Here is a 17836-nt window from a genome sequence, read left to right as displayed (position 1 = left end):
CTTATGCAACAAATGATTCGACAACAACAATAAGGTTGCGTTACTCCTCCTGAATTGTTTCAATTTTAGGATGATGCTCCCACTGAACTTCTGAACCTGATATGTATGCATCGTCATCGTTCGGAAAGTCAAATAAGTTGGCATCGTCTTCAATGTTGTTTAGAATTTGATCGATTTTGGAAAATTGATCTACTGCATCTTGAAAACCATTAACATTTTGTTTGAGGGTTGGATTCCTTTCTTACCTTGAGGCATGGAATTATAGGTATTCTCCTCCGCAACCCGAGATTGGAATACTTCGTAATAAAAAGGTGGAAACGTTGGGGTCGGACCAAATATGTTTTGAGACACAAGAGGATTTAATGTCAAAAATGGTCTCGATCGAGATTCTGAGTCAAGATCTATTTCCTTTGGTCCAAGCAGGCTTTAGAAATCAACTTCATAGATAACTTGAGGATTCAGATACCTAGGAAGTGGAGCATCAAACTCCAGGTTGTGTGTTGTAACATTAATTGGCTCTGAGTTCCGAACCAAATTATCATCAAAAGTGATGTCAAAAATTTCTTCAATTGAACGTGTATGCCAATTCAGAACCCGGTAAGCTTTTGATTTGGCTGAGTATCCAAAAAATATGGCTTTATCTGACTTTGGTTGAAACTTGATGAGTTCATCTGAGTTGTTTTCGATGAAAATCAAAAGATGTGTAAGAACGCAATACTTGGCTTCCGGCCATTCATTACTTCATATGGCGTCTTGTTGAGGTGACAATTGATAATACTATGATTTTGAGTAAAACAGGTTTTCGAGATTGCTTTAGCCCAAAGATAAAGAGGAAGATTTACAAAATTCAACATCTTCCGAGTGGATTCAACTAAGTTTTATTTTTTTCTTACAACAAAACCAGTTTGTTGTGGGGTGTAGGGAGCATAAAAGTTGTGGTTAATGCCTTTGTTAGTCAGAAACTTTTCAATGAAGGAATTAGTGAACTCAGATCTGCTGTCACTTCGAATTCTTCGGACGGGCAGTTTTTTCAGAACTTTAATCCCTTTTATGAAATTGATGAGCTCGGAGGCTGATTCCGATTTCAATTTCAAAAATAAAACCCAGGTGAATCTCGTGTAGTCGTCAACAATGAAAAGAATGTACTTTTTATGATGCAAGCTTTCAACGGCAGACGGCCCATACAGATCAAAATGAAGAAATTCAAGTGGCTCGGAAATAGATTTCTCAATCAGAACATGATGACCTTTCTTGAATTGCTTCCCAAATTCACATGTAGTACAAAGATTATCATTCTCAAACTTGAGGAGTGGAAAACCTCGGACCATTTCACCAGAACCCAGATCATTCATATATCAAAATTTAAGATGGGCAAGCCTTCAATGCGATAGACAGCCTACGTCAGGAATGGGTTTTGTAAGAAGACACAAGTGAGGATTTTAGATAATCGTATTGATATCTAGAGGATACATGTTTTTGTTCCGATATGACTTGATGAGACATTCTTTCGATCTTCTATCATAATGTAGCTATGCTTCTTACATAACTCAAATCTTTGATTTACATCAGTGAGTTGGGCTACACTGATTAGATTGTGCTTGAGATCAGTTATGCAAGCTACGCTAGAGACAGATAAATATCCATTGTAACAAAACCAACGTTTGAAGTAAGCTTTAGATTACGTAAAAAAAATTTCTGCACAGCCATGTGCATGGAACAAGCATTATCTATATACCATATTATATACTGTTCGGATGTACAAAAAGCCTACAAAACAATGAGTTTTGGAGTTTTTAGGTTTCGAGTTAGGCTTAGGGACTTTAGCATAGGCTTTGGACTTGGCATTTGATTTTTGAACAACTGGTATCTCAGAAGACTCTTTCCAAGATTCTTTGGTAATAGGCATAATTTCAAAGTATTGTAATTGATCTAAAAGTCATACTCTACTTTTGGTTGCTTAAACACTATTTTCCTCAGAAAAATAGTTTTCTGAGATGGTTCGGGAAGAACTGTGTTCTGAGATTCATTTGACATGTCATTCCTTTTAACTTTCCATTCAAATTTCAGATTTGAACCTTTTAAAGGTTTCTTACTAGTGGTATTTTGAGAATATTTTCCTTTGTTTATTGCTCTCATAGGAACATTGAACTTTGGAAATTATTTTGGTTTGAAAATTATGCCATCTGAGGTAGCGATAAACATTGAAGAGGATACTTTCCGAGGAGAATCAATTTTCTTTGATGAATTCTCTATAGTAAGAGATTTCATAATTTTTTTGACTGTAGTGTCATGCATATCCGAGCTAACATGAATAGATGGTCTCTTAATAATTTTAACAGGCATGAATTTATTGTGATTCCTAGTAGTGGGACTGATAATTGTCTCAGATACTTTCTTATTAGATTTCTTAAGGAACTTAGAGCATTTTCTAGACCTAGTTTCTTTTTCAAGAGCTTTCATAGCTTCAGTGTTCAGATGAACAATGTCCTTTTTGTTCAAAAGAGCCTTCTTCTTTGATAATGACCTAGAACACTGTCCTACAAATGGATTGTTGAAACATGGCTTAATCGGAACTAAGGTAGACTTCGAAACAACTTTTGAGTTTGATACAAGGGAATCAGATGAGGATTGGTCATTACACTTAAATTCTTCATCAACATCACTATCTATGGACGCCCAAAATGAGTTAGTGGAATCATTATGTTTGCCTGAGTCATATCCACTTGTTTCAGGAATAATTTCCTCAGTAACACAATTGTTTGGAGGACCAAACTATAGAAGATAAACTCAAGTGCCCCCTGTGCCAGGTGGAAATTCCAAAGAGTGATTCAGGACTATGGATATCAGAGGTGGAGGTGCATGGAATCAAGACATGTAATAGTGATTGGGTTGAACTCAGGAATCAATGGCTGATATCCTTCCAAAGTCTCTTGAAGGGCCGACAATGGCGGGAGAGGAGTATCTGAGTAAGTATGGTTCCGAATGTCTCCCATAAATGTCAAATTCTAAAGTTCCTTCAGAGGACGAGCAATAGGATTCAGAAACTCATTTCCAAGACCAAGTTCTTTGGACCAAGGATGACAAATTCTATGGGTCATTCGTCCATTTGATTCAATAATATCAATAGAATTGTGCAGAATGTCAATCTTAGCATTAAGACGCATATTATTATTGAAAAGAAGATTTCTTTCACTAACTCTAATGGAACATTTTCCATTAAGGATAACACATTCAACCCTATCTATTACAAGTTCATGCTATAAGGATTCAATCTTAAGCTTGTGGTCTTCAAATTGTAATCTAAGTCTAGTTAACTCGTTATCCAACTTCTCACTCACATCTGTGGCATGCTCATAGGCTTTACGAATAATTGTGATTTCTGATTCAATTTGAGTTAGATAAGGCTCACACACAGATAGATTAAAACTATTTTCAATAATCATGGATTTTACTTACTAGATTATGCTTCTACCAGGTGGGTCGTTTGTTGCCATGTAGCAGTAGTTTGGCTCAACATCCTCATCTTCATCTTCTTAACCACAAGATGAAGTACTATATAAGGACTTTTATCCTCAACATAGAAATGATTGAGATAACAATGTAATCTTCAACCAACTATAATATGTTCTTATCGATTCAAAGGACAACCACAGAGGCTCTGATACCAATTGTGAGTTCTTGGATATTTGCAAACAAGGTTTGAAAACTCAAACCTTGAGTTAATCTAAGATCAATGATTTCTTATAATAAGAGATCCAGTAAAGTCTGGATAAACCAGTCAAGCCTTGAAGTAAATAACTCAACAAAGTGCTCAAGATATTTAATATAAAGTATAAACATTGAAAAGTAAATAAGAACAAGAAGAATGTTCGAGAGAAATGATTGATTGAATAACTCTATATTTGATATAAGTGAAGTTTTTCTCTCGTTGCACACCTATTACAAAGGTTGACACTCCTTTTATAGGCAAGGATTTACTAAACACAAATTCTTGATAAAGTATGCATGAACTGAAGATCAACAACCTGACATAACTGTTGTTGATCTTTTCAGTTGTAATATACCACGTTACATATAGAAAAAAACAAACAAGTACTTTCACTTATGACATAACACATTGACTAAATTGAAACAACATCATCTCGGAAATCTAATCACGTCGCTAACTACTCTTTGTACTAAAAATGGCAGAGTTCCTTTACAGTTTGTACTAAAAAGGGGAGAGTTCCGTTACAATTGAAAGTATGATCGTTATGAAAAACGCCTCCATGGTGTGGGAAAGTGTCAACCACTCAGTGGAAATCACTGAAGAAAAAGTGTTATCCTTTACACTTTGTACTAAAAAGGGCAGAGTTCTTCCTCAAATCTTCATAACTAATAGAACTAACGAAGTCAACATGCTCCCCACACTTATTGAAAGTCGTGTCACTCAATTTATAGTCTCTATCAAGACTTCTTTATTGATAAGTAAACTCTTGTCTGAATAACCAAAAATAAACCAAAACTCTAGTGTAAAACAAATAAAACACAAATCATTACGCAGTTACAAAAGAAAATCAACCAAAAACAAACAAAAATTACGTCTTTAACAAATCACACCAAGTATAAGAAGAAACTGAAAATAAAATGATAATTATCACTTCTCATCTTCATCATTGCCTCCTCCACTAGTTCATAACCGAACATCGTTCACTTCCCACAACACTTCCCAAGTTGGAATAGGCGGAAATTGTAGCGGTATATCAATGGGCCTCTTGATCTTCAAATGGGAAAACAATAAATCCAAAGATTTTCCAAGATGATTCATCCCTCCATGAATATTATCTAAGTTTATACCAAATCTTCTCTGAAATGGGTCAAAAGAATTCCTTCCACTAGCACATTTTGTTGTAGTGATGCTTTACTCTCCACTCTTCTATGCATAAATTAGAGCTTTTGTGATCCAACCTCCTCAATCATCCTTATAGGCTCATCCAAAGGAACTGGATACTTTCCTTCACCTAGATCACATACAATTCTAGTACACAGAAATGATTAGGGCAACATTAAACGCCCCACCACTTTTCTCAACATTGTAGCAATCGGATGCTCCATTAAACCATATGATCTAGCCAAGAGTGTAACAAATTGTCCTCCATGAATGGGTGCTCCTGATCTATCTTTAGTTGCTCTCTCAGAAAGGAAAGTGCCACATAGTATGAAATATTTCAAGCAATTCTCAAATTTATAATTCTCCATAGGAAGAACAAATCAAGCTCCCGAAGTCTATCCCCTACACTCTTTTACTTGATAGAAAATATGATTAGCTTGTAAATGAAATGATGAATTGGAGAGTGAATGATGCTTGAAGGTGTAATAGTTGACTTAAATACTCCGGTCTCTAAACAATACCAAAGGTCTTGATCAAAAATTTCTTGTCGTAGTACCCAGTGTGCCTCTTTTAGAAAAATCAGAAACGATGGATTAATAGCATCCAATTTATCATAAAGACCCAATCTCCAAGATAACTCCAGGAGACAACATTGACGATCTTTCCTACCAAGTCTAATATTTAAGACCATCTTATCATTCATGTCCCATTAAAAATTAAACTCAAATGTAGAAAAGAATTCTACACATAATTCATTGAATATAGGTTCATTAATCTTGAACTAACACCATCCATTGAAAATAAAATGAAAGTGTTTTCCCATGTAAACCTTTATCAAATAAGGATTAATTTAAGAGGAAAGTCCCATTTCTTCCATGCAATTGCAAAATAAAATGGGAGGTTCAACAATTTCTCTTTCGTACAGAAGATCAAACCTTGACTTGTAATGTGAAAGTCTCTCCGGTTTAATGTTCAAGGGCCATTTATACCACTCACAAATAGGTGGTTTGATTGGAAATGCTTGCCTTACATGGACTGCATGATTATTAGTACATTTCCTAGATCCCATATGTCGCAAAACAAATAAAGAAACAACCATCCAAAGCATAATAATGTTTAGAAAAATCAAAAAAATTCTTGTATGCCCAGTTCCCACGATGTGGGAACAACTCTTCCACATCATAGTTAGAGAAAATATAAAAAACGAATCAGTTTCTACAACCAAGATCCACTCCTAAACGAAGAGGTTTTGCTTTTAATCAAATTTATCATCAATTAGTATCGAATTTAACCCTAAATATCTACTAAATCTAGAATTCCTAGACATAAAAATTGTTTCCTATAAGCTCATGTGAACTAATATGAAATTATCATGAAATCTCAGATCTAAATCCAATAAAATAGGGATTAAAGTAAGCACACATACCTCAGATTCTGATTAAACAAGAAAAAATCAGTAGGTAATCAAAAGAAATTTGATGATTCTTCGTGGAGATGATGAAAACGTCGTGGACAAGCATAAAAGAAAGGGGTAAAAGTAAAAATGAATTTTGATCTTCTAGGTAAACAAATATTTTACCAGTGATGAATCAACAGGGTGGAAATTATGTCGCCATGCCGAAGGGGTCAGTTGTGACATCCCCATTTTCACGGCAAGAAAAGACCGATTTGTTTATGCTTTATTTTCTAATCAGAGTAACTTTTTAAAGAAAAGTGTTGTGGAATTTGTTCCCAAAAAAACATGATAAATATGTTATCAAAGCATTTCCGAAGAAATTTATTTTATTCATTTTAAAACTTTGGAATGTAATCGTCAATACAGAAACATAAGCATAAACAGAACTTACATTCATTTACACTAGTGATGTACAACTTTTAATCTATTGGTGTAGTGTATCTTTATATCGACAGCTGTGATACAAATAAACTGAGTGGGTCAGGGTGGGAAAGCTGATGAGTACATAGGGTTTTCAACTCACAATAATATAGTTATTATGTTTAAACATCAAAAAATAAACCCAATTACCCATCCCCATTACCTTCTTTACTCTTAAGGATCTACCCTAAGAATCAGTTACTCTTTATTCATTCATTCCTAAGGATTATCCTAGGATTAGCCATGAAGTCCATTGTTGCCAGGGTTTATATAACAAGCACTAAATCCATAGTTTCCAGGGTTCATCCAACGGGCGCTAAGTGCATAGCTGCTAGGGTTTATCTCATTTATCGACAGTATTATATGCGGGAGTCCACCCGCAATACATTTCAATGGGTTTTTAGAGTACACCGGGTGAACATATCGTACACAACACCTACAGGTTGCGAGCTTGCTAGTGTTCCACCAGACCGTCTAGAATAGTTCGCGGTTGTCATCCATACTCTGCTAGATGACGGGGCCAACGCTTGGGTAAAGGCTTCTCACATTTTTCACCTCTCACCCTCATCTCATGATCTATATCACTTTTTCATCTCATCCTCCAACTTATTTTTTTCATCACACACCAACTATTTCATCTACCCATGTTTTACCCAACATATTTGTAGATATAAAATACATATATAGTTCAAATCTGAAGAAAAACTTTAGATCTGAAAAGAAAATACATATACGGTTCAGATCTGAAGAAAAAGTTAAGATCTGAAAAGAAAATTCATATACGGTTCAGATCTGAAGAAAAAGTTTAGATCTGAAAAGAAAATACATGTACGGTTCAGATCTGAAAAAAAAGGTCTAGATCTAAAAAAAATTTAAATCTTTCATTCAGTATAGATCTCAAGGTATAAAAATACATATACAGTTTAAATCTGAAAAACAAAGTTTAAATCTTTCATCCAACACAGGTCTCAGGTAAACAGATAATATGCACTCATAGCACGTAATTTATATAAAAAACTTCATATCTATGTGTAAGATGAAAGTAACTATGCACTCACTTGATAAGGTGGTGATTCCAACTTGAACAGCGCTTCGCTTCTTAAAAATATGATTTCCTTTGACGAAACCGGGAGGTTTGCTTCAAAACCGGGCTCTGTGGGGGCAGAGTTTCTAAACTGAAAAACTCTTTTTCTCAGAGTCTTCGGGCACTCCGGGGCTTTCTTCTAGTGCTAGGGAAGTCTCCCAGGCTTGGGGGATGTTTGGGTAGGCTAAAGAGAATGTAGAGAGAGAAAGAAATGGTAAATGAGTGAGTTTTGAAGCCAACCCTCGCATGCCTTTTATAGGCTCCAGCTCCTCGGAACACAGTGCATAGCTTTGGTGGTACCCTGCGCGTTCCTCGGTATGCAGGGCGTACGAGGGTACGCAGCTTGTTCGTACGGATACGTGTCAATCATCGGATGGAGGGACGTGGCCGAACCGAGGCCTAGTCTTTACGAACGCGGGGCGTTCCTTCTTCTACGTGGGGTGTTCCCTTCAGACTCAGCTTCGCAAATCAAACCCTCAACATATAAAATTCATAACTTTCGCATACAAGCTCGGTTTCGACGTTCTTCATATGCACACGTAGGTAGAGACATACTCTACAACTTTCGTTTAGACTCTGTCGGTTAATTTTGACTTTATTTTTAACAGTACAGGACATGAAAGGTCCGTTAAAAATTTATAACTTCTTCATCTGGTGTCCGTTTTCATCTGTCTTTTTACTGTTGAGCTACTATTAACGAGATCTTCGATTCTCGTTTAGGTTGTGTCGGCTAAAAATCGGTCGACCTACTATTCAAACTTCGGGATGCATACTGCTAAGCCGAAACTTGGAAAAATCCTAGCTTCCTCATACGAAGTCAGATTTGGACGTTCTTTTTATGCACGCTCTTGGTTTACTGAATACTACGACTTTCGTTTAGATCGCTAAGGCTAAAAAGTACTGTATCGTAAACTCACTTTTTACGTCACATAGTGTCGTGCCGGTTTTGTTGTGAAACTTCGTCAAGCCATAACTTCTTCGTTATAACTCGAATTTCGGCGTTCTTTATAGCTCCGGAATCCTTGTCACGACCAGTACAAATTTCTTCATAGGTATCGGGTTTATCTAACATTTTATTTTTTACGCTTATTTTCATTCTTAATTTATCATATCTTTATAAACAAGTATATAAGCACATAAAATCACATAATTCACATAATACTCAAGTAATTCCTTTTTATTACTTCAAAATAGGTTACAATGGTTGACATTGACTATTACATTATTGTACTAATGCTTAGCTCGGAAACACGGGCGTTGCAATTCTCTCCCCCTTAGGATGATTTCGTCCCAGAATCATGCATCAGCAAACAAATGTGGATGGCGACTCATCATGTCACTCTCTGTTTCCCAGGTGAGGTTCAGCCCATTCGTATGTTTCCATCGCACAAGCACTCAGTCGATCATCTTGCGTCCTAACTTCTTAGTCTTACGTTCAACATTTGCCTCGTGCTCTTCGATTAGCCTCTTATTCTCATTCATTCTTAACTCTGAAATTGGAATTATGTCAGGAACTTTTCCCGTGAGCTTCCCTAGATAACACACCTGGAAAGTACTATGAATACCATCTAGTTCTTCCGATAGTTTTAGCTTGTAAGCCTGGTTCCCAATCCTTTGAAAGACTTTGAACGGTCCAATAAACATTGGACTCAACTTTCCTCTCTTCCGAAATCTTATAAGTGCCTTCTATGGTGAGACTTTAAGAGAAACCAAATCTCTTACTTCAAATGTCATCGGTCGTCTCTTCTTGTCAGCATAGCTCTTTTAACGATCCTGAGCTGCTAACATCCTCTCCCTAATCACCTTCAGCTTTTCAGCAGTCTGATGGACTATCTCGGGGCCCATAAACTGCTTTTCTCTAGCATCAAGCCAACAAGACGGCATATGACACTTCTGTCTGTACAAGGCTTGATAAGGTGCCATCTTGATGCTCGAGTGGAAACTATTATTGTAGGAAAACTCTACCAAAAGAAAGTGCTCATCCTAGTGACCTTGGAATTCCAGGGTACATTCTCTTAGCATATCTTCCAGTGTTTGTATCGTTCTTTCGCTCTGATCATCAGTCTACGGATGGTAAACTGTACTTAAACACAACTTTATACCCATTTCCTTTTGTAGACTTCTCCAAAACCTTGACGAGAAACGACTATCACGATCGGATACAATCGTTAAAGGAACACCGTGAAGTCTTACTACCTCCTTCACGTAAGCATTTGCAAGCTTATCCATCGACCCCCTCTCGTTGGCTGTTATGAAGTGTGCACGCTTTGTGAACCGATCCACGACCACCCAAATCATGCCATGACCGTTCCTCGTCCTGAGCAGTTTAGTCACAATATCTATGGTGATGTCTTCCCATTTACCCATGGGTACAGGTAAAGGTTCTAAACTCCCATATGGTTTCTGATGTTGTGCCTTAACTCTTTCACATGTTACACACTCGGCCACATACTTTGCAACATCGGGCTTCATCGTCGGCCACCAGTAGTATGGTTTCAGATCCCTATACATCTTAGTGTTGCCGGCATGAATCGAGTACATGGTCTTGTGAGCTTCTTCCATCATAAGATCTCTTAATCCTCCAGTCTTAGGTACCCATATCCTATCTTGGAATACCCTCAATCCTTAACCGTTTGTACCGAACACTAACGTTTTTCCTAAATCTTATTCTTTTCAGTCATTCTTCTCTGAAGCTTCTTCTTGAGCTTTCTTAATGCTTTCCATAATTGTTGAGACAAATTCTATTCTTAACGTTCTTGGCATTTTCTTTCAAGGTTTTCTTTTCGACTTAGAGCATCAACTACAACATTTTCTTTATCAGGGTGGTAAAGTATCTCACAATTGTAATTCTTAAGTAACTCTAGCCAGCGTCGTTGACTCATATTCAATCCTTTTTTATCAAAGAGATACTGGAGACTCTTATGATCAGTGAAAAGTTTACACTTTATGCCATAGAGATAATGCGTCCATATCTTTAATGCGAATACTACTGCTGTCAACTCCAGATCATGACTGGGGTAGTTCTTTTCGTGCTCTTTCAGTTGTCGAGATGCATACGCTGTATCCTTATCTCTTTGGGTCAGAACACAAATCAACCCAACTCCCGATGCATCGCCATAGACTATGAAGTCTTCAAATCTGTCCCGGAATCATCAACAAGACATGGCTTGTATAATGACTCCATCCATTATCTCTTCATCCTAGGTAATAGCCATAACTATTATGTTCCTTCGATTGAGTATCTAACTTTTGGAATTCTTGTCTGCAGGTGGTGCTTGATCTTGCACCTGCTCTTTATCCCGTGTTGGACTTTCAATCGTGACCTTCAAGTCACAATCTCGATCCTTATTGGAGACTCCTCCTTCTTCTCAAAAAACTTAAGATATGTTCTTTCCTTCGATTACACTAATAGACTGATGGGTCATGTTTTAATGACCTTTCATCGTATGATGCACTGCTTAGACTGAAGACTTTTAGAGTCAAGTTTCTGAACGAAACATACATTCCTTCCTCTTCCAATGTGATATAATCGTATTCTATCATGTAGCACTTTTAGCTACCAGCTTCTTACCTTAACAACGGTTGTGATACTTCTATTGATCGCTTCGATTATCTTTCACTTCAATCTTCTGGCTTAAGTCAGATGCTACATCGATCTTGGTTCTTTGAACCACGTAACATACTCATCTTAATCGGAATTGATTTTATATGACCACTAGGGTCGGATTAACAATCATCTTCTTAGTCATTACCGAAATGATGATAACGACAGATATGAACAAAACGAAATTAGTTACTAGCTTCTTGGTAACCTTGTGACCTTCCCTGATCCAATTGTGAGTCCTATGCTTCCGGTAGCATAGGCCTCTACTACCATTCACACCTACGCATACTCGTCCCAAGTATTGTCTTACAGTTTTCCAAGTCACCATTCAAGAATTTCACATAATCATTTAACACATCAGATAACAAAACGAAGCTTTAAATTATTTCCTGAAATGATTACACCACATGTTACTACGGCTAATTCATATCTTGATCTTCGGATATGAGGTCCTCATCCTTGATTCCTCGCATCGTCACTTGCTTCATCAAGGATTATTTGAGATGCTCTTTCCTTCGAATTTTGAGGCGCATTTGCTCTTGCGGCTTCATTTTTCCTTGGGCAGTTCTTAGAAATATTCCCTTCTTCATTACATCTGAAACAAACCTTCTCGTTGAATGTGCACTCATTGGCGTAATGCCCAGACTTTCCACATTTGAAGCAAGTCACCTCCCTTCCAGAGTGTTTAGTTTTGCACTTCCCGCACCATTTTTCTTTACCTCCTCCTTTGCCGGACTTTTAGAACATGTTGCTATTGTTAGACCTTGAAGACCCCTTAAATTTCCTCTTCTTGCCAACTTCAACCTTGTTGGCGGTCCTATCGTTGATCATTTATTCGACAGACTTAGCAACCCAGATTGTTGCCTCAAGAGTCGGTGTCTATCGTATTGGCACAATAATTTCGTCCTTACTTTGTTGAAGTAATCGCCTTGTCTCTTCCATCTGTTGATCCAATATCATCTGCACCATTGTCTGCACTCCTGCCATCATGATTGGCTCAGGTGTAGCTGCTACTTCTGGCACACTCTCAATCACTTGTGGCTCAGGCTGCGGGTTACCGTTTCCGAGTCCGCTTTGAGTGTTCACCATGTCGATCTGTACACCAAAATCAGACGTTCGGTGTGCAGTGATGAGAATTTAGATAGAAAAGATTTATTTAGATATAATTCTCCTTAGCACTCCGAAAATTTATATGCCAGTTCTAATACCATAATTAAACGTTCAGAAATCTGAACACATAAAGTTTCCAGATCCGGTCGGCAACAGACCATAGATCTGATCAAACGACAACATCATAAAGCATCACAATTCATTTAGCACATAAAGCAATTTAGGCATCTTCCCTAAATGAGCTAGTGCTCGTGTCTATTCAGGTGTACAACCTAGAATATAATAGACACACTCCTCACGATCATTGCTTAGCATTCTATGTTTAAGTCTATAAATTTTCCTAAAATTCCTAGTTCACTTAAACTAATACTCTAATACCAACTGTGACATCCCCATTTTCACGGACAGAAAAGACCGATTTGTTTATGCATTATTTTCAAATCAGAATAACTTTTTAAAAGAAAAGTGTTGCAGAATTTGTTCCCAGAAAAACATGATAAATATGTTATCAAAGCATTTCCAAAGAAATGTATTTTATTCATTTTAAAACTTTGGGATGTCATCGTCAATACAGAAACATAAGCATAAACAGAACTTACATTCATTTACACTAGTGATCTACATCTCTTTAATCTCTCAGTCTAGTATAGCTTTATATCGACACCTGTGATACAAATAAACTGAGTGGGTCGGGTTGGGAAACTTGGTGAGTACATAGGGTTTTCAACCCACATTAATATAGTTATTATGTTTAAACATCAAACAATCAACCCAATTACCCAGCCTCATTATCTTCTTTAGTCTTAAGGATCTACCCTAAGAACCATCTACTCTTTATTCATTCATTCCTAAGGATTGTCCTCAGGATTAGGCCCGAAGTCCATCATTTCCAGGGTTTATATAACAAGCACTAAATCCATAGTTTCCAGGGTTCGTCTAACGGGCGCTAAGTCCATAGCTGCCAGGGTTTATCTCATTTATCGACAATATTATTTGCGGGAGTCCACCGACGATACATGTCAATGGGTTTTTATAGTACATCGGGTGAACATATCATTCACAACACCTATAGGTTGCGAGCCTGTTAGTGTTCCACCGGACCGTCTAGAATGTATCACTTTTTCATCTCATCCTCCAACTCAGTTTTTCGTCACACACCAACTACTTCATCTACCCATGCTTTACCAACATATTTGTAGATATAAAATACATATACAGTTCAGATATGAAGAAAAGTTTAGATCTAAAATGAAAATACATATACGTTTCAGATCTGAAGAAAAAGTTTAGATCTGAAAAGAAAATTCATATACGGTTCAGATCTGAAGAAAAAGTTTAGATCTAAAAAGAAAATCATGTACGATTCAGATCTGAAGAAAAAAGGTCTAGATCTGAAAAACAAAGTTTAAATCTTTCATCCAGTATAGATCTCAAGGTATAAATATACATATATAGTTTATATCTGAAAAACAAATTTTAAATCTTTCATCCAGCATAGATCTCAGGTAAACAGATAATATGCACTCATAGCACGTAATTTATATAAAATACTTCATATCTATATGTACTATGCACTCACTTGATAAGGTGGTGATTCCAACTTGAACAACGCTTCGCTTCTTAAAAATATGATTTCCTTTGACGAAACGGGGAGGTTTGCTTGAAAACCGGGCTCTATAGGGGCAGAGTTTCTAAATCGAAAAACTCTTTTTCTCGGAGTCTTCGGGTGCTCCGGGGCTTTCTTCCAGTGTTAGGGAAGTCTCCAAGGCTTGGGGAGTGTTTGGGGAGGCTAGAGAGAGAGTCGAAAGAGAAAGAAATGGTAAATGAGTGAGATTTGAATCCAACCCTTGCATGCCTTTTATAGGCTCCATCTCCTCGGAATGTAGGGCGTAGCTTCGATGGTACGTTGTACGTTCCTCGGTACGCAACACATTCGTACGGATACATGACGATCATTGGAGGGAGGGATGTGGACAAACCGAGGCCTAGTCTTTGTGAATGTAGGGCGTTCCTTCTTCTACGCGGGACGTTCCCTTCGGACACATAATGCTAAACCGAAACTTGGAAAAATCCTAACTTCCTCATTCAAAGTCAGATTTGGACGTTCTTTTTATGCACACTCTCAGTTTAATGAATACTACGACTTTCGTTTAGATCGCTAAGGCTAAAAAGTATTGTATCGTAAACTCACTTTTTACGTCACATAGTGTCGTGCCGGTTTTATTGCGAAACTTCGACAGAGTATCCACGCCATGGAGAACGGGCGTTACATCAAGGCCATACATGATAAAACGGGTTTATGATTTATTCCACATCATGGTAACAGAGTATCCACGCCATGGAGAATAAGAACCTAAAACTTTTTAATTTATAACTTTGAAAAATCAAATTCACTTGACCCCCACCCTCCCCCCCCCCCCCCCCAGTTAAGAACTCAGAATAAGAAGTAAGGAAGAAAATCCTAAACAAATGTTAAAAAGGAAAAAAAATGCAAACCAAACTCGATTTGCCTCCTATAAATGCTTCGGTTGTCGGAGTCATGAGCCGGACTCCTTCCCACTCTATGTTTCTTTGGGTGGAAATTGGATCTCCTTGGATCCCTTCATCTATAGTCTCTTCGGTTTGAATGCGACTACTCTTTTTCTGTAAGACTTTTTTTTAATTCTCTTTCATTGTGTGAACAAAACTGTCTTCTTACTTGCTCTTGACTTCATCATTGGCTCTTGTCACCTTGTATTTCTTGTTGGCTCTTTTTGGTACCTTCTTCTCTATATCCAAAACTTTTTTAGCACTATCTTTACTCTATGAGCTTGTCTGCTCAACTTGGTGTTGAGGGTGCAAAAAGGCAAAAACTTCATATATTATTGGAATTAAAGCTCCTGGTTTTGTGCCTTTCACTTCCTCCTTTGATTTTTCTTCTTGCTCATTCTCATTATTCCAATTAACTAACCCTTCTTCCATTATATTTTACAATTCTAGATGGTCGTTATTTTCTTCCTTATAAAGATCCACTTCTTCAAAAAGAAAAAATCATCATTAAACTATTCATTCACTGCCTTTTTCTTCACTCCAAAAGTTATCTCTTCATCTCCAACTCGTAGTGTAATTTTTGAATTGTAGAAGTCTATAAACGCATGAGCGGTACTTAGGAAAGGTCTTCCTAAGATTATGGGAAATTCTTCCTCTTCTTTCATATCCAACACCACCAGGTCCACTAGGAATTCAAACTTTTCCACTTTAACTAACAAGTCTTTTATAATCCCACGAGGATACATGATTGAACGATCCATTATATGGATAGCCCTGTTATGGCCTTTAATTCTGGAGAATCTAGCTTCTTGTGGAAAGAATAAATCATTAGATTAACACTTGCTCCTGATACGACTAATGCATTCGTTTTAATTATATTACCGAACTCACACGACAATGTTAAACGCCCCAGATCTTCCATCTTCCTTAGAATTGGTATTCGATACAGTAGTTAAACATTGTTTGTTTAGCACCATGTTTGAGACGTTGTCCAATTTCTTTTGATTGCCAACTAAATCCTTGAGAAATTTCTCGTATTCGGGCATTTTTTCAATCACTTTACCAAATGGCATATTAATCGAAAGAGCTTTCACTTAATCCATGAAGTTCTTGTGTTCTTATTCCATCGGTTAGTGATTAACTGTAGATGGGTATTTAAGAGGTGGTCGGTATTGCTTGATATGTGAAGATTTAAGGACTTTTTCTAGCAGCCACGCCGTGGAGATCGAACATAATCTGTTTTCTGTTTAGGTTCTTCTTTTTCTTCGAGTTGTTGGTCGAAATGGTTTTTTCTTGTCTTTAAGAGTATTATAGACTCTGACTTTTCTCCATCTTTACTTGTAACCACCAAAACCTAAGCTTTCAAATTTGTCCCTACATTATTTGTACTTGCACCGGGTAATCGTTAGTAAATAAGCTTGGTTAATTGCCCGGCTTGCATCTAAATTTTTACTAAATGTTCTTGATGATTTCTCACAGTGGCATATGTATTGTCATGTCTTTTCTCAATAGCTTCCGTGAATCTATTCAAAATTGACTCCAAATTGGGCTTCTTCTCTACTTGCATTTGATCCTTTTGATAAAAACCTTGCCCTTGTTGTCGATACTTTACTTCTTTGTCCTTTCTATACACTTCATAAGGCTTCCGTTTCTTCTTTGGCTTCCTCCAATCGTCAAATCTATCACCACTAGAATAACATACTTGCACCTTCTTGTTCCCGTTCTCATCCAAATCATAATCTTTTGTTAGATGTGGTCCACTACAAGAATCATATCCCACTTGAATCGCATGAATTATTTGCCCTATCTTCGTGATCATCCTATCCATAGTGTCAAGTTTTACAATTGTAGAGGCAACATTGTCTTGAACTCCATCTACACTTTCTTTTTCTCTTGTAATGTCCTCTCTTGGGTTGTGGTATTCTCTTGAATGTTTGGAAAACTCTACAATTAGAGTCTTGATGGTGGCTGGATCTTTGTTTTCCATGGTCTGTTGGGAGTGAAGGAGTTGTCGTGTGCTCACATTTATTCCATCATAGAAATTTGTAATCTCATGTTTCACATTTAAGTCATGTTGAGAGCAATTTGATAACATTCCCTTATAGAACTTCCATGCTTCATATAACGACTCCCATTCATTTTGTTGGAAATTTATGATGTTATTTTTCAACTTAGAAACCTTTGAAGGAGGGCTAAATTGTTGAATAAATTCTTTCTTCAAGTTTGTCCATGTCGTTATGTCTCCTGGTGTAAGTGACTTCAGCCAACCCTTTGTCGCATCTTTTAGTGTGAATGGAAGCATTCTTACCTTGACCGCATTTTTGGTAACATTAGGAAAGTTAAAATAATTGGCTATTTCCAACACCTCGTCAATGTGTTTGTAAGTGTCCTCATGGGTCTTCCTAAAGAATGGTATATCCTTGAGCTTGCTAAGGATATGTCCCTTAAGCTCAAAATTCACAGTGGCTGGAATTTTGGATGGTAATAGATCCGATCCATTATCATCGAGCATACGCCGATTGTATTCTTCCATCGTCATGGTCATTATGTTCCCCATCATATTTTCAGGTTTACTTCTCTCGTCTTCGTCTGAGTCGCTCTTGGTTTCTGGCTCGTAACATGTTCCTTTCTTGTATGAAGTCTTTTCGAATATTCATAATTCGCTGACTTTGGAACTACTACTCAATTCATTTTTCTTTTGGTCCTTTTTCTTGTGGAATTCGGATTCCAGATGATAGCCGGGTGGCATAACTTTAAAGGATG

The 17836-nt window shown here is 37.2% G+C and overlaps 1 protein-coding gene and 1 non-coding gene across 2 annotated transcripts; one reads left to right on the top strand and one right to left on the bottom strand.

Moving 5' to 3' along the window:
• Positions 1 to 15585: 15585 nt before the first annotated feature.
• Positions 15586 to 16146, bottom strand: LOC145164458 (uncharacterized). The gene is made up of 2 exons (XM_079083173.1): positions 15965 to 16146; positions 15586 to 15874 (listed from the first exon to the last, which is right to left on the bottom strand). The coding sequence occupies exons 1-2, from the start codon at positions 16144 to 16146 to the stop codon at positions 15586 to 15588; spliced, it is 471 nt and encodes a 156-aa protein (XP_078939299.1).
• A 993-nt stretch (positions 16147 to 17139) lies between these two features.
• On the top strand, positions 17140 to 17246 carry LOC145168013 (small nucleolar RNA R71). Its single transcript, XR_013741609.1, has one exon. It is a non-coding gene; the product is annotated as a small nucleolar RNA R71 (small nucleolar RNA).
• Positions 17247 to 17836: the final 590 nt, after the last annotated feature.

The sequence above is a fragment of the Lactuca virosa genome, chromosome 3, assembly GCF_052849685.1.
Source record: "Lactuca virosa cultivar CGN04683 chromosome 3, Lactuca_virosa_CGN04683_v6, whole genome shotgun sequence".
In the NCBI taxonomy this organism is placed as follows: Eukaryota; Viridiplantae; Streptophyta; class Magnoliopsida; order Asterales; family Asteraceae; genus Lactuca; species Lactuca virosa.
This window is presented reverse-complemented; position numbering and strand designations above follow the sequence as displayed.